This window comes from Sinocyclocheilus anshuiensis, unplaced genomic scaffold, assembly GCF_001515605.1.
Source record: "Sinocyclocheilus anshuiensis isolate Anshui unplaced genomic scaffold, SAMN03320099.WGS_v1.1 scaffold67, whole genome shotgun sequence".
NCBI lineage: Eukaryota > Metazoa > Chordata > Actinopteri > Cypriniformes > Cyprinidae > Sinocyclocheilus > Sinocyclocheilus anshuiensis.
The window spans coordinates 358,579-382,594 of record NW_015552546.1 but is presented as its reverse complement, the minus strand read 5'-3'; the positions used below and the strand labels follow the sequence as shown (position 1 = coordinate 382,594).

Genomic DNA, 24,016 nt, shown 5'->3' with positions numbered 1-24,016 from the left:
ACAAAACAAAACGCCGGTCACGAATTAGAAGTACAAACCGAGGATTTGCAAAGAAAAATGTCGGAGGATTTCGATATAAGCCAAGAGGAGACTGGTTTTCCTTTGCTAAAGTAAGCAAACTTTGCTTCCTTAAACAAACTCGTGAGACTAGCATATCTCAGAGGCGCGCATGACGCATACGTCCTACGCCATCCTATACTGTAAAAAGCACCGTCCTTCGGATGAGACATTAAACTGAGGTCCTGACTCTTTGTGGTCATTAAAAATCCCAGGATGTCCTTCGAAAAAGAGTAGGGGTGTAACCCCGGCATCCTGGCCAAATTTGCCCATTGGCCTCTGACCATCATGGCCTCCTAATCATCCCCATACACTGATTGACTTCTTCACTCCTTATCCTCTCCACCAATAAGCTGGTGTGTGGTGAGTGTTCTGGCGCAATATGGCTGCCGTCGCATCATCCAGGTGGATGCTGCACACTGGTGGTGGTTGAGGAGATTCCCCCCTTCCATGTAAAGTGCTTTGGGTACTCAGAAAAGCACTATATAAATGTAACGAATTATTGATTATTATTATTATCATCATCCGCCGGAATGCTTCCGCATACGACGGTCAGCAGAAAAGTGAAAAAAGAGAAAAGTGTTTATTACGTTTGAAATATGGATATTATTCTTACCAAAACGCATGGATTCGCTATAGGAGGCCTTTATTCATGCCCCGGAGCCGTGTAAGGCACGTTTATTATGGATGTGTGCGCTTTATTTAACGTGTTTTGGACTGTTGAACAGAAACACCCGCTCACTACAATGATAGAGCTTAGAAGTGCCAGGACAATTTTTAATATAAAAACACCCATTCACTGCCATTATAAATCTTGGAAGAGCCAGAACATTTTTTAACATAACTCTGATTGGATTCGTCTGAAAGAAGAAAGTCATATACACCTAGGATGCCTCGAAGGTGAGTAAAACACAGGCTAATTTTTATTTTTGGGTGAACTAACCCTTTAACTGCAACTGTTATTTTTTTCCTTGTAAAATCACTGTGGGTATTATTTCACACACCGTTTTCTAGCCAAAACCATCCAGGTGAAAGAAACTACCGTGGGGAGCTGTGAGGATGCACTGCGCTCCATTAACGGCTCTGTTGTTGCGTTATCCAGTTTCAGACCAGCCCTCCTGAGCTACTCTAAAGCTGGTTGCCATCTGTAATTGGACCGAGTGCTCCCAAATGACCAGTGTGTCTCAAGTACCTGAACATTATAGAATAAAGCATTTGTGCACATTTGCTTTATTTGTGGAAGGTACTGCTGCATTTAACAGTTCTGCTGAATTCTAATGCAGGTGAAGCTGAATCATCTATAAGGGCTAATTGTTATGTACGTTCACAATCACATCACATATCCTATAGAGCAGAACATGTCACGTGGCATGTAACATTCATCTTTGGAGAATAAACAGATAGTTATGATATTACGAAATGGGTCAAACCTGTTTTTTCTTTTCAGTGCTAGAACAAACATAAAATCCACCAGTGCACTTATGCTTTAACACCAGGTAGTGTCATGCATCATAATCTCAGATGCTGTATGCAAAATGTCTTAAAGTCTCCCCTGCATGACAAAGAGCAACATGGCTGAACAATTAAAATATGTAGTTGCTATAAAACCTTCTAGTATTTTCCATAACGAAAGTGTAAGTATTCTACAATATAGTGGAATACTTGCAACAAAAAGATGACAAAAAGACAAGAAAGTAGTAATGAGAATGTTCTAGTTAGAAAATGAGGTCTATGAAGATGCTTGATTTTATTAAGCTAAATCATCCCTATAGAGATGGTCTCCACAAGTTGGTGGGAGAGTTTTTAAACAAGAATCTAAAAATACCACTATTTATTGAATGGAAAAAGAAAAACGAGTGGGAAAATGATGTTGTGGCTTACTAACTGTTGTACTGTGAATTTGTGATTTCAGCCTTTTTTCTGCCTGTACTAGACATAAAACAGTATGCAAGAGATTTGAGAATGTTCAAACCAGATTGTGCAAATGTACATGTCCTATATTTTTATGCTTGTGTGCACATTTCAGTGTTTTTGTAAGCTTCTAAATTATGAACGTTATCAGAAACATTTCATGGTTTTAGCTAATTTAACCTTCATAGAGTAGTGTATTACCTCAAATTTGAAAAGGTCTTATAGAAAATATTGTTAACTGTCCAAAATGTTATTTATTGAATAAAGGGGTTTTAACATTGTATCTAGAATAACAAATTAAGTTGATTCTGATTAGGTGTTTACAAGTCCTAATTCACCCAAAATACAGATATTAGCCACTTGTTTCTTATAGCTTTGAAATCACTAGACATGTATGTGCTATTTGCAACATTAAATGTTTAAACAAGTTCTTCATCCATAGTATATGTAATATTACTTTCAAATGCATTACATTTAGCTAATAAAGACATAGTATTCATCATGGTTGATGCATTGCATTACTTGAGATTTTCCTGCAGATTTCCCTCTTCACATGACTTAAGTTTCTTGTGTTTCAGCACTCACAATCATGAATGGAGTCATTACAATAAAAGAAAATGCACCACACAATAAATGTTTTTCAACTGCACAACTGTCATTCTCTTTACTTTTAGCATTAGAGCATGCATTCCCTTGCATTACACATTCACCTTTATCTGCAGTTTAAACTACATTTACAGCCCAGAACCACTAAATGTCTATTTGCACTGTATATTCTCTTGTCTAAGAAGAGGCAGACTAGGGGGAACAAAGAATATATATTTAAACTTCACCTGTCCACAAGCTTGACATATTCTCCCGACAGGGTCTGAATACCAGGACCAATTTTAGATTAGGGTGGTACACAGGCCTCTTCTAACACCATTTACTCTGAAACATGGGAAGAATATTTCACTCCGATAAAGTGGCAAGTCATCAACACTTATACATTAGCTTAGGCAAATAGAAAGCCTACACAAGAAAGATTTGTCAATTAACATTTAATCGCCCTGCTGCACTGTTCCACATCAGCCAGATTGAGAACCAGAGACCAGAACAGCCATTTGTAAAGCAATACTGCCCTCTGCATTCAACACAAAGCAGAGCTCACACTCAAATTTACACTGCAGTGCAAGAGTTTGAGGAAATCTGAAAGAACTCCAATTAAAACTTGATTTAATTTACAGGTAAAGCAAGTTAACGTTTTGATAAAATATTACAAAGACAAACCTATATTTACACATAAAATAATTATAAAATTCACGCTGACCTCCAAGGATTCATGTTCAAATCTGCCTTAAGAACTATTAAACAAAGTATTAAACATGATTATTAATTAATTACTGCATTAATTTGTATTAAAAGAAATTTAACTCTAGTGGCAGTAGTGTTAAATTTATCTCATCAGATTAACAGCAATTTAGAGACGTACTACACTAGTCAGCATTTGAAGTGGATCAAAACCTATGAAAGTTGTCCTAAAACTCTTGATGAACTTTTTTGATCCACTTCAAATGCTAACGGTATACAAAATAACTGGATAAAGTACAGGATCATTAATCAGGATCATCAGGTCAAGAAGGAACACAAGAGAACATGTAAATATCACAACATTTTATTTATTTTAAGAGCGTAGAATGCAAGATTGACCTTTTAACCAGATGACAACTGGAAAGTGAGGAAAAGAAACACACAAAAAATGACAATGGACAGGAAACTGAACAGGCAGTGGAAGTGAAAAGCATTTCTAATATTCTTCACCCTCATCTTCTCCTTCCACACTCTCAGCCCCAACCTCCTCGTAATCTTTCTCCAGGGCAGCCATGTCCTCTCTGGCCTCTGAGAACTCGCCCTCCTCCATACCCTCACCCACATACCAGTGCACAAAAGCACGCTTGGCGTACATCAGATCGAACTTATGATTGAGACGAGCCCAGGCCTCAGCAATAGCTGTGGTGTTGCTCAGAGATGGAGAACTCCAGCTTGGACTTCTTGCCATAGTCCACAGACAGACGCTCCATCAGCAGAGAGGTGAAGCCAGAACCGGTTCCACCACCAAAGCTGTGGAACACCAGGAAACCCTGGAGACCTGTGCACTGGTCAGCCTGAAAGACATGATTCATGTTAAAAAGGCAATCAAGTTTTTTAATGTTTTAATTAGTCATAATTTAACACCACTTAACTTTAAAGGAGTTGTTATTAAATTAATGACTAACCAGTTTGCGAATTCTGTCCAAAACAAGATCAATGATTTCCTTTCCAATAGTGTAGTGGCCACGGGCGTAGTTATTGGCAGCATCTTCCTTTCCAGTGATGAGCTGCTCAGGGTGGAACAGCTGACGGTATGTACCAGTGCGCACCTCATCTGGAAAGATGGTCAATGTTTAGTGACCGGAGCACTATGACATACAGAATCATCATAAATTAGTACCATCCTCTTACCAATGACAGTGGGCTCCAGGTCTACAAACACAGCCCTGGGGACGTGCTTTCCAGCTCCGGTCTCACTGAAGAAGGTGTTGAAGGAGTCATCACCTCCTCCAATGGTCTTGTCGCTGGGCATCTGCCCATCTGGCTGGATGCCGTGCTCAAGACAATAGAGTTCCCAGCAGGCATTGCCAATCTGGACTCCAGCTTGACCAACGTGGATAGAGATGCACTCACGCTGTGAAGAGACGAGTGATTTATAAGATTTGTAGACATAGCACACCTTAGGTCAACATTCTATAATTGCAAATAAAGATTTAGCCATTCAGTTGTGCAAGTTCACAAAATAAAACCACTTTTACTAGTTCATTAAGCCAACAAAGGACTCTTTGATGAGCATGTTAATATACAGTACATGAATGGAATGTTTTTGTACCAAAGCAAATTTTTTTATTTATTTATGCATTCAAGCACTGATGGAAAATGCCTCTACTGCATTTCAGAAACTGCTATTGTCGCAAAAACCCCTGACCACACAAACAGCTGATGAAACAGATCTGCCTTTGTTTGGGGCTTTACGGTTTTATTACAGTGAGCCTGCATTCCTTAATTACATCAACTTTTAAAATATAAAAGAACTACAAAAAACTAAAACTACTCACGTACATTGTAAAATAACAAGTTATGACATTAATTTTAATAAGTGAGAGTATCCAAGTCTAGTATATTATTACAAAATTTTAATTCAGACAAATCCGAATTGGGTAAAACACTTCTCAGTTTTAGGCTGGTTATGCTCATGAACCACTTAAGCTTAATCATGAGGAACTTAGGCTTTAAACCTCTTGACACAAGAGCACTGGTATTCATCAAGTTTCACCGGAACGCACGTGGTCCTCCCGACTCATTTCCGGTAGCGGTAACCCTAGCACACTGCTTTAGAGAAGTGCCTTTGCATAAGTCATCAGAACAAAGGAAGATATTTTACTACACACGTCAGTATATTCTCCTCACAATCTTGGTAATCAGATCGTTTTTTTTTTTTAATACCTGTCGTTTTATATCAGGGAAATAAACGGCACGTTTTTAATTTATATGAATCGTGCGCCAAATTACACAAAGTCTCTTAGACTTTACATTTGTATAAAAGACACGTTATTTTTTTCCTTGACATTTAATCTGTAAAACCTTACCCAAAAATGTATTAACGTTCAAGAAAAATAAATCAATAAAATAAAACTTTTAACAGCTAATAATTCGTGGAGTTCAAATACCTACCAAAAATAACTTCGCAGGCTCAATGCTTAAACTTACAGGATTATAGTACAGCACCTTAATATTAAAATAATGATCCATAATTTAAAATGCTGTGTCAAAAACCGCTATCACAGACGATGTAAAACACCTTCCACTATCTTTAACAATAATGACACCTCTTTATAAGTTAAACAAAAGTTTTATACTCACCATTCTCGGACTTTTTATTAAAAAAAATATGAGGGCATGGAAATCGTAGGTTTTCTGTTATTAGCGCTCTCACAAGTCGACTTTCATGAGTCTGGTGAGAATGAAATGCCTGAAAAAGGTGGGTGGGGATATTTATACTTTTCTGTCAGCCGTCACCAAGGCGGAGCGCGAGCGAGGAGACGTTTCGCTTCCTGTCACATCCCCATTGGTTCGTCTGAGGGTCAGTGGCACCCCATTGGCTGATTCTAACCTTTGAACAATAACGTCTGTGACAGGAAAATGCTGTACGAGGCGGGACGAACTTGAGCAATAATGGCTGTTAGTCATATGAAAAATTAACATTTAATACAATTAAAGAAAATTAACCAGTTTTGTCTTTGATGTTTTTGTATAAATTGGGTGTGTAGCACTGTACTTAATTATGGGCATAGATATGGCTGTTGTTCTATTTAAATACATGTATTTCGCGTTAGCCTACTAATTAAGTCATCAACAATGTGAATATTGTTCATTCTTTGCTTACACAATTACCTGCCATTTAGGGGAAAAACATAAAGGCAAAGTTTATCTCATTAATCAGAGTCTTGGCATGAGGAAACATTCTTGGTAATTCAGATTAAATAAAATACACCCAAAGCTTATAATTTTATGCTAATTATATGTTCGTCAGAAAACCACACAACTATGGTTCACTTGTATGAAATGTAATCCTATATCTCAGTGCTTAATTTGTCAGTTAAAGGGGTCATAGAATCATCAGTGGCAACGAAAAACACAGCGGCCTAGCGTGAGGGGCGCTGAGGCCGGGATAGAGTGAGCTGAGGGGGGCTGGACTCCGCTTCGTCCACGGTGAAAGTTGATGTATTTCGCCTTCTTTCTTTGCGTGAACATTTGGGCGGCTTTATGCAAATCTTCCCATATAGTGAGGTAGATATGTGGGGGTGTGTTAGAACGAGCCGTTTTAGGTAGGCGTGGTTGACTCTTAACTTTTATAAAGAATATCTCTTTGGTTTTGAGACTTTAGTGTTTGCAACTTTACAGATCTTCTTTATGCACCAAGAGCTTGTAACACTCCAAAGAGAAAGGAAAAATTGAAATCGCATCATATAACCCCTATAAAAGGCGCCGTGACCGGCACTGACAATACAACTTCAGTTTCCCTCGACATTCAATGACGTCACTAAACGATGATGACACAACTATGAGCATCGTTCACAAGTTTCTGCATGGACCTAACTATACAGCCTAGGTTTTCAAACCCTGCCTCAAAAATGGGTCGCCGGGATGATTTAAGGCAAACATATGTAAGTTACATAAAAAAATAAAAAATGTTGTTTCCATAAAAATAAAATACAATCATAATCTATATAGAAATTAAAGGTATAAATATGCGAAATATAGGCCTATCTGACATAAATAATTAACAGATATAAAACAGATTTGAGGCGCGGCGATCCGCAAACAGGTTCACGGAAAGGAAACCAAGAACTGAGCTGGTTTAAGATGGTCCTTTGCTGGTTTATGCTGGTCCTTTGCCAGCAAAGGACCAGCATAAACCAGCAAAGGACCAGCTTAAACCAGCATCCCAGCATCAAAACATACCTAACCAGCATATGCTGTTTTTTTCAACAGGGTTATCAAAATAAAATACAGTCAGCCAAACATATCAATTTAAAGAGTCCGTAGTATAACCGGTCTACAGCTGCTGTTATGCCAAGCGCATTTTTGCGCATGTGAAGAGGATGATTTTTTTCCCGTCGATATGCGAACGCGCATGAAGCCTAGTCTACATTATAAATAATAGTTTAACATTGAAATACATTACGAATATGGAAACATTGGATTTGTGCCTAATGAGAGAGGTACGTGAGGCCAATGGTAGCCTACTTTCAGTTTCTTTTAGCTTTATATTTTTTAATTCTTGATCTGTTCTGCATACCGTTACATTTAAATGATTTGTTTTGGATTGAGGGGAACTAGGCTATGATTATAGTGTTTATAATATTTATACATTATAACATTTCACTTTATTTAGTATTATTTCTGGTATTATTACAGAAATGCACTTGTTAATGCCGGATCTTTAAAAACAAATACCGGAATGCAAAAATCCAAAATCTAACATCTAACATTTCCCGGAACAGGATCCGGCAGAATCCGGGTCAAATTAAGCACTGCATCTGCGCAGCCCCAATCTCACACAGACTGAATTGTTCTTATGGAAATGTTGCTGCAAGGAAAATATCTTTTTTGAAACTGGATCATAAAGAATGAAAATTAAATAAAATAAAAGACTTTTATAGCAATGAATGCTACTTTATTGTTTGTTAAGGCTAATGGTTCTCTACATGATGTGTTGCTGTTACTTTCTGGATGGTACCCAAGTAAGGAGAACAGCTTTTCACTTGTACAGTCATTTCTGTGTCATTCATAGGCCCTGATGTATTCCATCTAACATATGTATGTACATTTTCCTCAGTATTGGTGTGCAACAAAAGTGTTATGTTGAAAGATGGTTGAACATGAGCATTCCCATTTTTTTACTTTTAAAAACTTTAGAACACCTGTTCTACTGTTGATCTTTAAAACACTTTAAAACACTATCATTGCTTACATCTGTTATAGCCTACATAAATATACACAATAATTTAACAGAAGACAAATTGTTTGAAAAGGAGCTTTATTTCAGATGTCCAAAGAACTGTAACAACATCTTTTTCATTGGTGGTAAGGTTTATTTTTCACTGCTTGAATTTTTCCATGTCATGGTTCCTGCATGTTGCTCCTCATTCTGTCATTTAATACTCCTCGCCCTCCTCTTCTCCCTCACCCTCAACAGAATCAACACCGACCTCCTCATAATCTTTCTCCAGGGCAGCCATGTCCTCTCTGGCCTCTGAGAACTCGCCCTCCTCCATACCCTCACCCACATACCAGTGCACAAAGGCACGCTTGGCGTACATCAGATCGAACTTATGATCGAGACGAGCCCAGGCCTCAGCAATAGCTGTGGTGTTGCTCAGCATGCACACGGCCCTCTGCACTTTAGCCAGATCACCACCTGGAACCACAGTGGGAGGCTGGTAGTTGATGCCAACCTTGAAACCAGTGGGACACCAGTCCACAAACTGGATGGTGCGCTTGGTCTTGATGGTGGCGATTGCGGCGTTCACGTCTTTGGGCACCACGTCACCACGGTACAGCAGGCAGCAAGCCATGTACTTGCCGTGACGTGGGTCGCATTTCACCATCTGATTGGCTGGTTCGAAGCAAGCATTAGTGATTTCAGACACAGAGAGCTGCTCATGGTAAGCCTTCTCTGCGGAAATCACTGGGGCATAGGTAGCCAATGGGAAGTGGATACGAGGATAGGGCACCAAGTTGGTCTGGAATTCTGTAAGATCGACATTGAGGGCACCGTCAAACCTGAGGGAAGCTGTGATGGAGGACACAATCTGGCCAATGAGCCTGTTGAGGTTGGTGTAAGTAGGACGCTCAATGTCAAGGTTCCTACGGCAAATATCGTAAATGGCCTCATTGTCTACCATGAAGGCGCAGTCAGAGTGCTCTAGGGTGGTGTGGGTGGTCAGGATGGAGTTGTAAGGCTCTACCACAGCGGTGGAGACCTGAGGAGCGGGGTAGATGGAGAACTCCAGCTTGGACTTCTTGCCATAGTCGACAGACAGACGCTCCATCAGCAGAGAGGTGAAGCCAGAACCGGTTCCACCACCAAAGCTGTGGAACACCAGGAAACCCTGGAGGCCTGTGCACTGGTCAGCCTGAAAAAACAGTATGGTAATTAACCCAATATAATATATCATTAATTTTGTTTGTTTGATCATTTGCAACTACCTACCAGTTTGCGAATCCTGTCCAGCACCAGGTCAATGATTTCCTTTCCAATAGTGTAGTGACCACGGGCGTAGTTATTGGCAGCATCTTCCTTTCCAGTGATGAGCTGCTCAGGGTGGAACAGCTGACGGTATGTACCAGTGCGCACCTCATCTGGAAAGATGGTCAATGTTTAGTGACCGGAGCACTATGACATACAGAATCATCATAAATTAGTCCCATCCTCTTACCAATGACAGTGGGCTCCAGGTCTACAAACACAGCCCTGGGGACGTGCTTTCCAGCTCCGGTCTCACTGAAGAAGGTGTTGAAGGAGTCATCACCTCCTCCAATGGTCTTGTCGCTGGGCATCTGCCCATCTGGCTGGATGCCGTGCTCAAGACAATAGAGTTCCCAGCAGGCATTGCCAATCTGGACTCCAGCTTGACCAACGTGGATAGAGATGCACTCACGCTGTGAAGAAAATGTTAAAAGTCAACTAAACAAATATCACTGCACTATATAAATGTCACTCACTTGCAAAGCTTTAGCATGTCAAACTGTATTTCACCCAACATTGGAACTTCTAAGGCTACACTTACAGCCTGTATATCCTGTTTCTGTGCAATTATATCCTAGTGAGATATCATGTCAGAGGAAGTGATCACATAACACCCTCAACTGCTGGTTTACTGGCCATGTCCATCAGCTGCATTAGTGATGCTGCCTACATCATCATGAATATTTAACAGCTTCACCAACAGCCCTGAAATGCGATACGATTTCTACAAATAAATGTAATCGCAAGGATCGTCCCTCGAATAAACCGTTTTTTTATATATTCTTAATAGTACATATGATTAAAAAACATATTAAAAAAATAAATGACCATATCCTTTGGGAGGCGCTGCATCTCTCTCTCTCTCTCTCTCTCTCTCTCTCTCTCTCTCTCTTTGTGAGGCGCTGTGTCTCTCTCTCTCTCTCTCTCTCTCTCTCTCTCTCTCTCTCTCTCTCTCTCTCACTCTTTTTTGGTCCATTGATTCAATATGACACCGTACCGGACAGCATGGAGCCGGCTACACCCAGATTATTTATGCGGCTCCATTCTCTTTGTTGTCTCGTTCTCGTGTGCTCCATATTCCCAAAACCTGTTATTTTTTCCATATTCTTTCTTAGTTTATAAACACATCCATGACTATATTATGTAGCCTATGTAAAATACATACATTTAAATACATAAATTAATTTAAAATAAATGGGGAAAAAAAGGATTTCAAACACATAATTTACAAAACCAAAGCGTTTTTGAGATTGTGATTTTTTTTTTTTAATATTAAATCGTTTCTTTAAAAGGTATGTTTTTCATAAAGGTATTTTTATATATATATATATATATATATATATAGGCCTACCAGAAATATGATTTAAATACGCGGTTAACATAAGATACATTAAAAGCCAGTCAATAAGCCGAATAAAAAAATGGTTACTTCTATAAGTAATCAATATTAAGTATATGAAGTCGTGCTCACCATTGTTCCTGTTAGTGTTGCTCGGCCGGGTGAGAAAAGATTCTTGACGGAGAGGTCTTACAGTTCGACAACTAAGGGGTCGATGTAAGAATAATAACATTATAACGGACTGACCTCACTTTATATATGAATGTTGCCCAGGCGACTACGTTTCTTACCTTTGATTGGTCAGACGCGGTGAAATCTGCCCAGTTCGGAGGGCTAGACGAATTTCTATTGGTTGTCAGGAAGATTAAGGTTAGTTAGACACCTCACATAACCTCACCCAATAGATCTGAAACACTGAATCATATTAAAAAACGTTTTATTCCAAGACTTAATTGTTTCGGGATCAAAGATTTTGATCAAAATCAACTATCAAATCTTAAGAATGTTGCTTTAGTCAGCTGCTAGAAAGGAGAATGGGTGAAACTGTAATTTGATGTACGCTTGGTCTCCATCAACATCCTTTTATGCTTTTAATGACTCAAAATTGGTTGCATTAATATAACCGTATACATCAAGTAATAGCCTATACATCAAGCTTTTTTTAAATGTTTTTTTTTAGTTGTATAACATCTGAACCTTTATGTACTAGCATCTTTGTGTAACTTGATCAACCTATTCTCCATCTGTTCTCTTTGATACCTTCTGCCCCCTTTAAGAGCTTTGCCTGAGCTACATTTTGGAGTTAGTTGTCACATATTCTTTTCCCATTCTTTAAACTATTATCTTTGTGCTAAAAAAAAAAAAAAGAATTAATAGAGGGACTATTGTATATAGTTTAACCAAGTTGCACTTAAACCAATTTCAAATGAGCTACTGGGATGAAATTACTATCAGGCCTACATGATCTTCTGAGGTGACAGATGTTATTCTAAGACTCGGTTACAGATGACGTTGTACAACATATTCTATAACTCAAGAAATAATAGCTTATGACAATCAGCAGCCATTAATCAGCATCTCTTCACTATTCGTCACTAAAATGCATATGAATATGAATTCAATGATTACTGAAATGTTTAAAATGTTGCGTCATAAATGTATGAGGTGAAATGACCCTGCATAGACATTGGGGGAATATAGGCCAGGGACTAAAACACCCAACCCCCCATTCCCTCCTCCCAGGCTCCAGCCGTTGCTAAGAGATGAATAACGGACCGACTAGTATCCTGGAGATAATACACAAGCCTACATTAACCGCCATTATGTATAGATCACATGACCCCGAATCTGAATAGCAGCACTCAGGGGGAGGATGCAGCTGCCCCAGCAGGGAGTGAGGGGAAGGCCCATCCTTTTTAATACCAACTCTTCCATTTGGCCCAATTCCACATTCTGATTCTGTCATCATCAACAGAGCATCTATCTGTCTGTCTATCTATCTATCTATCTATCTATCTATCTATTTATCTATCGATCTATCTATCTATCTATCTATCTATCTATCTATCTATCTATCTATCTTATACTTGAATTTAAAACATTGTATTGCAATTGATGAATGCAAAATTCTTACTTTAGCCTATATTAATTACAGTTTGGTTAAAACCAGTTCATTCCTAAATGTCCTTTCCACCCTCTTCTCTCTCTTTCTCTTCCCTTTCCTTGTTTTCATGCATGAGCTTTCATTTGACTGTTTATAGTCTGGTTGCTAACAACAGTTCAGCAGTGAAGACAATAAGCCTATAGGTCTCATATAGCTCCTCAGACATGTTTAGAATAATAACGCTTACATATTCCTTAGGAATTCACTGTAGTCTTAAATTATATAAACATTTGTGTTCATAATATATAATGTTATGTATATATTTGATAACTTTTAACTTTTCTTTATATATATATATATATATATATATATATATTTGTGTGAGTGTGTGTGTGTGTGTATGTATGTATGTATGTCTGCATGTATATGAGCAATGAACATTATTGCATGTTTAGCCCTTTCATTTTGCAATTTTGTATGCTTAATGCCAGATCAATCAACTGCTCTAAAACAGATTACACCCCTGTAGCTTTTTCAGCATAATCTCTGATTATGCTCACTGCAGTGCACAACCCATTAAGACAAGGCCCAAAAATCAATATTGTCAGTGGCGCAGGCCTAAAACAGACTACAGCTTTCCTGCAGGTACAAGCGGTTACAACAGGAAGAGAACAAGATATAACAAATGCTGATATGCAAAGTGATATGCAAAGTCTGAAGGACATGATACGATTATCTTATAATTTAGATTCAGACCTTCCCTTCTGCCTTAACTACTTCCAGATGTTATCTACTATCTACACTTGAGACATTTTGACATAGATTTTGAATAAATGAATTAGACAGATAAAAAAAATAAAAATAAAAAGGAGCAACACCTGTTATTATAAAATACTACTTTAAAAATTTGGAGGTTTCTTTTAAATGAGCAATGCTATATATATTCATAAAGCACTGCAAGCATTTAGATGATGTAAAAAAGTCCATTACTCATTTAATATGGGTTACAGACTGACATTAAGTACACAGTCAGTGGCAGAATACCAAAAAGGTTGTGTGGTTTATATTTAAAGTTTGCTCACCACTGGCAACTGTACACAGACCCGTCCCTCCCATCCTATTCTCATAGCAGCAGCTGTGAAAATTCCCAACAGTATTCCAGCCAATAGGACACTTCCGATGGAATACTAACCTTGAATCATTTGAGATTTTTGCTATGTTGTAAACAAGCACACTTGTGATTGGATAAACAATATGCGATTCTATGAAAGTCTGGTTATTTTAGTTAAAGGTTATTATTTAAAAATGTAAGCTAAGGAAACAGGAGTCTGAAAGACTCAACAAACTGCCTAAAATACCAGAGCTGACTTGGGGAAGTAAGTAGGAGTCTCAAACCAATCGTTGTGCTCAGACATCCAGACCCTGCAATTAGGAATGTGCAGTCACGGGTATGTTTAAACACACACAAACAGGCTTCCAGTTTTGCAGAAACCCGGTTACACATGTGAACAGCTCACTGACACTGACAGAGCAGGAAAAAAAAAGAGTCAAGTCGTTCACGTGACAAACACGATGACATAATTTCAACAAAATCTAGGACACAGAGGGAGGAGAGAGATAGCAAGGAGGACAGTGGGAGGGGGGTTCATGGTACCATGCAACACTATAGGCCCAGTCTGATAGCATCTACTGTGTGATTGTATCTGCATTCAGATATTTTATACTTTAAAGCGCAGTGTTCACAAACTCAACACTGTAAAAAAAATGTCAGGTAACCTAAAAGTGTGCTTCATGTGGTCCCTGATGACAAAAACAGTTGAACCCGGTCTTAGCTGGTTTGTGCTGGTGTCTCAAACCAGCTACAATTATTCAGTATTAGTAACAAATTTGACCTCAGCTATACTTAATGACCGAATCAGCTTCATGTACCGGTAATTTTATTTCATCAGAGTCGCAGGCTATGCTGTTCAGTAGTAAATGGCACTACTGTGTAGGCCTACATCATACTCAATTTCATTATATAATTTACAATATATCTACAGTAAACTACAGAAAACCTCAGGCCATTTTCATATAATCATTGATTACAGGTTCAATAACACATTGGAGAGAAATGAAAGGTTAAATTAACGCAGTTTTTAGGAAATACAAGTGTATTTCCTACAGTTCCTGTGATATTTTTTCATTCAGCACTTCTAATGCTTAAAGGGATAGTTCACCCAAAAATGAAAATTCTGTCATTAATCTGTCAAAATCCGTAGGACCTCCGTTCATCTTCGGAACACAAATTAAGATATTTTTGATGCATTCTGAGATAGGGCTGTGCGATATGACGATATATATATCGGATGGACGAAATAAAAAGTATATCGTTTCATATTATGCTCTATCATTTATTTCGTGGTGTCACAAAATACATTGTTTACGGTAATATGTTTTCATCATTTGGATGACTGCGATCTTACACGCCACCACGGTGTGAAGGGGAGACAGAAGCAGGTGGAGATCAAACGACCAGCCAGGACAAAACAAGGAGCTAGCCTACATCTGTAGCATGGACACACGGTTTTTAGCACTGCAGTTTTAAAACAACCGATTTTAAGCCATTGAATCACAAACAACAGAGCTATATGCGTGCGCCGTCTCTGTTTCTGTGTGAGAGGAGCGCGCATTTTATTTTGCTGCTTTATTGGCTTTGAACCATTACATAAACACACTTACATGCGTCAGAATCCCCATCTTTGCAAGTATCATTATAAACACATTGATTTAGGTCTTAAGAGAGAGTAAACACCTGAAAAAGAAAACGCATATGTAACAGTATATTGGATCTGGACTTCGGTCTTAAAGGGGGAGCTGTATTTGTGCTGTCTGCCATTCATATTAATCAAACAACAGTGAGAGAAAATCTCTCACTGCTCTTGACTAAATCACTTTTGTAACTTTAATTAAAAAATAATAAAGATATATTTATATATATGTATAGAATCTACATAATACACTTGTTAATTCTATCTATCTATCTATCTATATATAGATAGATAGATATAATTAACTGAAGACTAATTAATTTACACAATGTATGTAGCGTTTCTTAGTCATAAAAACCATTTTAAAAGAAAAAAATAACTATATTGTGATATATATCGTCATCATGATATAAAATTAGTCATATCGTGATATAAGATTTTGGTCATATCGCCCACCCCTATTCTGAGAGCTCTCTAACCCTCCCAGTACCTACATGAAGTGGGGGCCCCAGGCAAAATTAATCAGTGAGACCCTTCTAAAAGATATATATTTTTTAATGTATCTTTGTTACCTATTGATATAATTATACAACATATGAAATGTGGACAAAACACATCTAACAGTATATAATGCACAAAAAATGACGCGCGCTCTCTCTCACTCGGATGTGCACGCTCAAACCTGTGCACTCAAATCTATAAAATTGTCTTCTCTCCTGAAATTAATGTTGCCAGAAGGCCATCAACCACCAGACTTCCATGACTACTGATGAAATAACAGAGTACCTTTCAATTACGGATCTATCTTTGTTAGCATTTTCAAGCTGATTTTTTCTCTGTGTGTATGTGCTGTACATGTGGAAGAATTGACAATAAAGCAGACTTGACTTGACTTGACTTGAAATGGATTAAAAACGCTCGGGTCCCAAGTTCTGCTCTGCTCCAGATCATGCATTTTCTTATCTACAGCACCGCGAGGACGCCTATTTGAAAAAGGCGGCCGAGGAGGTAAAAGCATAACCAGTGTATCGAGAGAGGGGTCCTGTCTATTATCCACCAAAATGCAGATTCGTCACGTGACAATTCTTACGCAAATGAGATTGAGGGAGACGTTAAGTTTGTTTTGATTTATTCATTTACTTACAATAACAATTTATTCGCTGAGTTTCGGTTCATTTTTGTGAAGCGCTCAAGACTAGACGGCAGAAAGCACATCATGTTTGTTTTCTTTATTTTATAAAAGCACAACGTTTTGTTGATATTGTGAGTGCACACAAATAAATGTAGACCCTTTACAGTTACGAATGATGTATTACTCTTACCTTTATGAGCAAAAAATTACGGCGTATCCACTGAAAAAAAAAGCAAGTGATCGCGCTGGCGCCTCCATGTCCTGCAAAGCGCGCTTTAGCTTGCACTCTCCGCGCAAACTATTGAATATAGCCACATTTATCTAGGTCTAACGTTTAAACATTGTTATATGCTTGAACTGTTTTATATCTATAGATTTTATTTTAGGCAAGTCCTGATGATTTGAGAAGGCTAAATTGATCAAACATAGGCTCACTGTCTGCCGCTGTTACTTTAAAAAACAAAAACTTATATTTAACGAACAAAAAAAATGCTCGAAACGTTTTTCTAAATTAACAATAAAAAACGAAACGAAATATAATCACTTTGCCATTACATACAAAACTGAACTATTTTAATAGCTGGAACAGTCGTATAAGCTGTTTTGAGAGAAGGGGGGAAAAAAGACGGGCTCGGGTCGGACTCGGGCCGGTAATTCTGATAAGCTGTCGGACACGGGCCGGGCTAGGGCCTAAATCAGAGGCCCGTGCAGGGCTCTAGGATGGAGAGATGTCGCTGCGTGTTATAGCTATTAATATTAACATTCCTGTTGGTTTAAATGGTCGGCCATCCGGGGCCCCCAGGCATTTGCCTGCCTTGCCTGCCCCATTGCTATGCCTATAGCAAGGGTCCTTACATGATCAAGGTCCAGAAATGTAGTCGGTAAAATAATCCATGTGACATCAGGGGTTCAACCGGGAATACTTTTTGTGCAAAAAAAAGAAGAAAAATAATGACTTTATTCAACAGTTTGTCTCCTCCACGTCACCCTAGCGCCAACGCGGAGGAGACGAATTGTTGAATAAAGTATTTTTTTTCTTCTTCTTTTGCACACAAAATGTATTCTCGTAGCTTTGTAAAATCACGGTTGAACTTGAACCCCTGATGTCATATGGATTATTTTACCAATCTCCTTGCTACGTTTCTGGACCTCGATCATGTAAGGACTCTTGCTGTCTATTGGAGGGTCAGAGAGCTTTCGGATTCCATCAAAAATATCTTAATTTGTGTTCCGAAGACTGGCTGAGGTGGGCCAGATCAAGAACAGGCCTTAAGGGTGATTCGAAACCCTTATCCGCTATCAAATTAACTGATTATTTAAATTATTAAAGCGAAAGAAGAACATACTCTTTTGTTTTGGTGATTAAACGAAATGTTCCCATATCGTGTGTTTTGATTGCTTGCGTGAAAGGAAACGTGTACAAACGTAAAGATGATAACAGGTTTCAATATCCACCACATTATGGGATGAATACCAAAACGACAAATAAAGAGATATCAGATGTGCATTGCACTGATTTATATCGGTCACTACCGGCTGCGTTTTATCTCCCTTCCTCGTTTCGACGTCAGGCTCTTTCTAGCTCCTCCTCTTCATCCTCAACTGACTGCCTCAATCTTGGACAGTGTAGCCTACTCACAGTATACTCCCAACAATAAAAAATTTTCCTGCCTGCTGATATTCGCCTCATCGCTCCATCCCCTCCAGAACAATGGTGAGTAGAATAATTTTCCGTTGCTTTTCAAATTAACGACGCGCCAAAGGTTTTCGGCCATAAATGTGCGTGTCGTTTAATCCTTGTCTGTTATTTTTTCAAAGCAGCTCGAGCGGCTTTTCTTTGTCATTCAGCCCGCGTCCTTTGCTTAAAATGGAGGCAAACTCGCGACATTGCAACTACGTAACGCCGCAAAAGATTTTTTTTAATAAGTAATCTTAGGCATTGTGTAATGCACAGAATTATACATTTAAAAATACTAGTCGTACTACATGCATTCAGTTTATAAATGCCTTTGCAAACGCCTACAGAATTACATTCATCCATCCATCAATCCATCCATTCATTCATTCACCCATCCATAACGGTGCCTTCAGAATATGTTTGAAAATATGCGTTGTTTTTCAAATGCTTTTATAAATGACACGATCGTGAGTTTTTAATGATGCACATTATTAAATAGTGAAACATTTCACATCAATTTAGTAGTACACCTGTTTTGAAGGCGCATCTCCAAAACCACCGTACATGATGAAATATTTTTTGACATATGCATGTGAAATTATGAGCCCGGTCTCATGAAAATGCGTATAAATAGTACGCCAAATAAAAACGAAAACTCGTGGTATTGATACGCAAAAATGGACTTTGGGGTGCATATGATACGCATGTGTTTGGCGTGCTTATAATACGCAGTTTTCGCGTGCATATGATACGAAATTTGTTGGCGTGCATATGATACGCATCTACCCCACAACCCTAAACCTACCCATCGCGTAGCATATACACGACAAAGTCCATTTTTGCGTATCAATACCACGAGTTTTCGTTTTTATTTGGCGTACTATTTATACGCACTTTAATGAGATCGGGTTGGAAATTATAGCCAAAATAGTATGCATTATCTCCATCTCAGATATTAGGCTATATATACACGATATAATATAATATTAATATTAAATTAAAATGGCAGCTTAATTAAAATCACAATGTATTATAGTTAATAAATGTGACTTAATATCTTTAAAAAAATGCACAGATGGATTTTTTTGTCACAAGCTCTCTGTCATCAGAGATTGACATTGAATTTTCTTGAAATTTGCATCCACCCCTCCTCCCATCCACATGAGAAGTAAACTGGGTGGGGACTGCAGCTGTCTGCAGAAGCTCATGTCTGGCCTGTGCAGCAGATGATTGGATTTCTATTCCTGTTCTGTTCCACAGCTGTTATTGTCTCCATTGAAATTTTACAATAAATGCTTTCATGCATTTCATTATTTTGCAAAATTTGTTTTTATTAAATTTCTGGGACCTGTCTTTTTTTTCATCACGCTGTCTCTTAGGGAACAGTGCATCTAAATATTAGTGGTGACCAAATATGAAAATAAAGAAAAATGTTCATTTAAAAACCCATATTCATCAAGCAGCATTCTGGATTCCCTTCAAATGGTGTTACAGCCATTGAGAAAATTCAGTTTCTGCTTCTAAAAACCTACTTAAAATAAATATTGTTCCTTTATTGAAATCCATAGTCTTATGTAGACCGTTGAGATGACATAAATGGGAAAAGGTGGATTTCTGTCAACATTTTTATTGTTCTCTTTCAACTGCTAGTCAGGCACAGTCTGGTAAGCCTGTACTATGTGGGTGGGGCATCTGCCTTGTTCCCATTCTGCTGCCTCATTCCCTTTGAATAAAGAGAACTGACTGCTTTCTTTGTTCTTCCTTTTTGGTAACCTACTAAATCTTTATCATGCTAGTTCACTTCTTGTATGTCTGTCCTTAAGATAAATATCATTTTGCAGGTGTTTACAATGCATTTATGATTCCAAAGAAAGACTTTTAGACGTTTATGGTACATTTCTGTAGCAATGTCAGTTTTGTGTCTATTGTTGTACCCAAAATATTAAACACATGCAAATGTCAACAGAATGATGGTGCAAAAGAAGCCTTTGTGTGTGTTTTAAGAGCCAACAACCTAATAAAAAAGATTTTCCCATTCCTTTGTGGAGGAGGTGATGATTCCTTCAACACCTTCTTCAGTGAGACCGGAGCTGGAAAGCACGTCCCCAGGGCTGTGTTTGTAGACCTGGAGCCCACTGTCATTGGTAAGAGGATGGGACTTAATTTTAGTTATGATAATTCTGTATGTCAAAGCGCTCCGTTCGCTATACATTGACCATCTTTCCAGATGAGGTGCGCACTGGTACATACCGTCAGCTGTTCCACCCTGAGCAGCTCATCACTGGAAAGGAAGATGCTGCTAATAACTACGCCCGTGGTCACTACACTATTGGAAAGGAAATTATTGACCTGGTGCTGGACAGGATTCGCAAACTGGTAGGTAGTTGTAAATAAATGAACATAACATGAATTATATATTATGTTGGGTTAATTTCCAAACTGTTTCTTTTCAGGCTGACCAGTGCCTAAAGTGCAGAGGGCCGTGTGCATGCTGAGCAACACCACAGCTATTGCTGAGGCCTGGGCTCGTCTCGATCATAAGTTCGATCTGATGTACGCCAAGCGTGCCTTTGTGCACTGGTATGTGGGTGAGGGTATGGAGGAGGGCGAGTTCTCAGAGGCCAGAGAGGACATGGCTGCCCTGGAGAAAGATTATGAGGAGGTCGGTGTTGATTCTGTTGAGGGTGAGGGAGAAGAGGAGGGTGAGGAGTATTAAAATGTTCACTAAATGTCTAAAATTAAAAACAGTAGACCGGTAATTTACACACGATATACATGAGGTATCAAGTGTAAAGTCTACTCCTAAATGTTAGAGACACATTCTTGATAAGTTGTTATTTGTGGAATTTACTTGCCAAATTTTGACTGAATAAATTGATGGTGATGTAAAAAAAATCTGTCTGTGTGCAGTTCTTTAAAAATCTTTCTTGTGGATGTTAATATAAGCTGACGGTTTTAAGTAATTCCAGGCATTCAAGAGAAGTAATCTGCTTACTAACCAGTTTCCACAGGTCAACTGATGGCCTTTGACAGGTTTGGCTTCCAACCACTTCGGCTGAAGGAAAAGTAGATTAGTAGTCACTCAGCAGTCGGTATTTAGGGCATTATTGTTTTTTAGGGAGGTGCAAATGAGTTACAGCAGTGGTATGCATGAATGAAGGAAAGCAGGTCATGGTATCAAAAGGTCTTGTAGTAAAAAGCCTGTGAAACTGGTATAATTTTGGAAAATACCGTGATATAAATTTTTGGTCATACCGCCCAGCACTTATATATATATATATATATAATCCAGAAAATCTGCCACCAATGTCTAAGATGAAAAAAGGCCAGAAAGTAATAGCAGCTTTTGTGATATTTTATTCAATTGCTTGAAAAATGCTTGTTGGACAATTTTTTTTTTCTTCAAAATAAAAATTACAGTACAGAATTCTATGTAATGTAATTAAAAACATGCCTTTGTAGAAAAAGGATTTGGGTTCAAATGTGTATAAAAGAATACAAAATCTCAATTCAAATATTAAAGAGTAAAAAAATGGGTTAGATGCTTTTACGCTATTCAACATAGTGCTAATGTAACTTTAAATTTGAATTTTGAAGGTTTTAAAGGAAAATTCACACTACTCCTTTTTTCTGATCTGCCGTCTGCTGGTTCATCAGACTCCAGAAGAGCACTGGCATTGAGCTCACGCCAGTGTCTTTGGATTGGCATGCAGCAGCATCCTCAGTCAGCCTTTGATACCCTTTAAGACGCCTAGAAAGTTGCAAAAACAAGGCCAGTTAGTGCTTTCCAACCAGTTTTACCAGTTAATGTTCACAATAATTTGATTACTGATTAAGCTTTAGGAAATCTAGAGGAGCAGGTTGAAAAATTAATTATAATTCATGAATAATTCATGCCAGTTTACTAAATCAGTGCATTGATATTATGCTGTATTGGAATGACTTACTTATATGCAAAAGCCACAGCACCTATTGCTGATATGATGGTCAGGATGCCCAACAAAAGGGCAGCGGCACCTGCAAATGTCAACCTGGAACCTTCTAAATGTTGCAGAGAAATAGAGACATGTAAGATGAATAAACAGCACTGCTATCATTTTGGAGCACCATGCTTTATGTTTCAACCGTAAATAAATGAACTCACCTATGTTAATATTAACCCTGGCATTTGTGAATGCCAAACTGACATCATTTGTCATTGACACGTTGACACAGAAGATCCCAGAGTCATTGAAGTAGTGTCGGAGGATGAGTTGGCAGTCTGAGGAGGGGCTAACAGCATTGCAGATGGTCATAACTGGCACATGGCAGTCAGCATCTGATACTACAGTACACACTTCAGTGGGGAGGCTAGAAAGAGGAGGTAAGGTCATGAATTCTCCATCAGGCTGTATTCTGTGGTTCCATCTACATTTTTTTTGCCAGATCTCACCTTCCTTGGCAGGAAACGGTGAAATCAACAGCATTCTGCTCCATTTCTGTTAGCAGAAAACCATCAGGTACAGCCACCTGGACGATCTGCACACTCTCAATGCCCTCTGAGAACACAAATTTACATTACTCTTCAATATAAAACATAAAATTGAATGCTGTCGAAGGGAGGAATCTCACCAATAATCTAAATATTAGTTGAGAAGGATCCATAGCGGTAAATCACACAGTCATTTGTGTTTGGAGCCTGACGCTTTATTATTGATACATGGGCCTGGTCTTCAATGTAGTCTTCCTCCGCCGTTGCCTCCCTGTCAGCGGCTGGTGTTTCGGAAATGTGTTTAAATTTATATTAATATATTATTTTTGTATTATATATATTATTAATAATATATAAAGTTAATTAACATTATTACGTAAATGTATTTACATAGTATATAATTTATATTTATATTAATTATATTAACTGACATTCAAAATATCTCGTAACTGCAACTCACCAGTTGCCCTCAGTGTTGTCTTTGTTGCAGTATTCATCATTTCAGACATCTCAGATGCAGATCTAAGATCAAAGACCTTCTCAAGGCTGGATCTTGTTGGAACTCCATTTGTAGGTGCGGGTGGAATAGTTTTCATTGTAGATGCAGGTGTGGATTTCTGAATGGGAGCTGAAGACTTACTGGTAGCATGATCTGTTGAATCATGTAGTAAATGATAAGTACTGTGACTTCTACTCTGGCTGGAATTAGCTTTGATTATTTTCTATGTCATGCTCTCTAATATTGCACACAGGCATAGTCAATGTCACAAATAAACAGTCAAATGTTGTTAGAGAGATTTTTTTATTTTTCTTGCCCCACTGGCAGATATTTTTACTTGTTTTAAGCACAAACGATCAAAATTTGAATATTGTTTTTCAGAAAACAAGTCATAATATCTTAAGTAATTTTACTTCTCAAGCAAATGCATCCTGATTCAAGAATTTGTAGATATTTATACTAGAAAACAAGACAAAAACACTCAGTAGACCCCTCCTTCCTTAAAGGGATAGTTCAGCCAAAAATTAAAATTCTGTCATTAAAGGGGTCATATGATGCTGCTAAAAAGAACATTATTTTGTGTATTTGGTGTAATGAAATGTGTTTATGCGGTTTAAAGTAAAAAAAAAACATTATTTTCCACATACTGTACATTATTGTTTCTCCTCTATGCCCCGCCTTTTTGAAACGCGTCGATTTTTACAAAGCTCATCGGTCTGAAAAAGCGAGGTGTGCTGTGATTGGCCAGCTA

The 24,016-nt window shown here is 38.2% G+C and overlaps 4 protein-coding genes and 1 pseudogene across 4 annotated transcripts in view; 2 read left to right on the top strand and 3 right to left on the bottom strand.

Moving 5' to 3' along the window:
* LOC107664110 (junctophilin-2-like) overlaps positions 1-2,576 on the top strand; it is a gene marked incomplete at its 5' end in the record, with an annotated part of 17,347 nt that extends 14,771 nt beyond the window's left edge. The window contains one exon of the mRNA XM_016454568.1: positions 1,072-2,576. The remainder of the gene's footprint in view (positions 1-1,071) is intronic.
* Positions 2,577-3,947: 1,371 nt separating this feature from the next.
* Positions 3,948-6,014, bottom strand: LOC107664109 (tubulin alpha-1C chain-like). The gene is made up of 4 exons (XM_016454567.1): positions 5,902-6,014; positions 4,450-4,672; positions 4,224-4,372; positions 3,948-4,112 (listed from the first exon to the last, which is right to left on the bottom strand). Exons 1-4 carry the CDS (start codon positions 5,902-5,904, stop codon positions 3,948-3,950), a joined length of 540 nt encoding a protein of 179 aa, XP_016310053.1. The 5' UTR covers positions 5,905-6,014.
* Positions 6,015-8,630: 2,616 nt separating this feature from the next.
* On the bottom strand, positions 8,631-11,285 carry LOC107664173 (tubulin alpha-1A chain). Its single transcript, XM_016454639.1, has 4 exons — positions 11,265-11,285; positions 9,984-10,206; positions 9,758-9,906; positions 8,631-9,680 (listed from the first exon to the last, which is right to left on the bottom strand). Exons 1-4 carry the CDS (start codon positions 11,265-11,267, stop codon positions 8,700-8,702), a joined length of 1,356 nt encoding a protein of 451 aa, XP_016310125.1. The 5' UTR covers positions 11,268-11,285; the 3' UTR covers positions 8,631-8,699.
* Positions 11,286-14,169: 2,884 nt separating this feature from the next.
* LOC107664108 (tubulin alpha-1 chain-like) lies at positions 14,170-21,190 on the top strand (annotated as a pseudogene).
* A 500-nt stretch (positions 21,191-21,690) lies between these two features.
* The window catches only part of LOC107664180 (melanocyte protein PMEL-like), a 6,481-nt gene continuing 4,155 nt past the window's right edge, over positions 21,691-24,016 (bottom strand). The window contains 6 exon segments of the mRNA XM_016454651.1: positions 21,691-22,046; positions 22,243-22,336; positions 22,440-22,645; positions 22,728-22,833; positions 22,907-23,047; positions 23,227-23,418. Coding sequence (XP_016310137.1) covers positions 21,908-22,046; positions 22,243-22,336; positions 22,440-22,645; positions 22,728-22,833; positions 22,907-23,047; positions 23,227-23,418 — 878 coding nt within the window. The 3' untranslated portion in view covers positions 21,691-21,907.

Coding starts and splice junctions, on each gene's coding strand:
- LOC107664109 (XM_016454567.1), bottom strand. Junction 4,373..4,449: donor CCTGGAGCCCACTGTCATTG/GTAAGAGGATGG, acceptor CCATCTTTCCAG/ATGAGGTGCGCACTGGTACA. Junction 4,113..4,223: donor TGGACAGAATTCGCAAACTG/GTTAGTCATTAA, acceptor CATGTCTTTCAG/GCTGACCAGTGCACAGGTCT.
- LOC107664173 (XM_016454639.1), bottom strand. Junction 9,907..9,983: donor CCTGGAGCCCACTGTCATTG/GTAAGAGGATGG, acceptor CCATCTTTCCAG/ATGAGGTGCGCACTGGTACA. Junction 9,681..9,757: donor TGGACAGGATTCGCAAACTG/GTAGGTAGTTGC, acceptor CTGTTTTTTCAG/GCTGACCAGTGCACAGGCCT.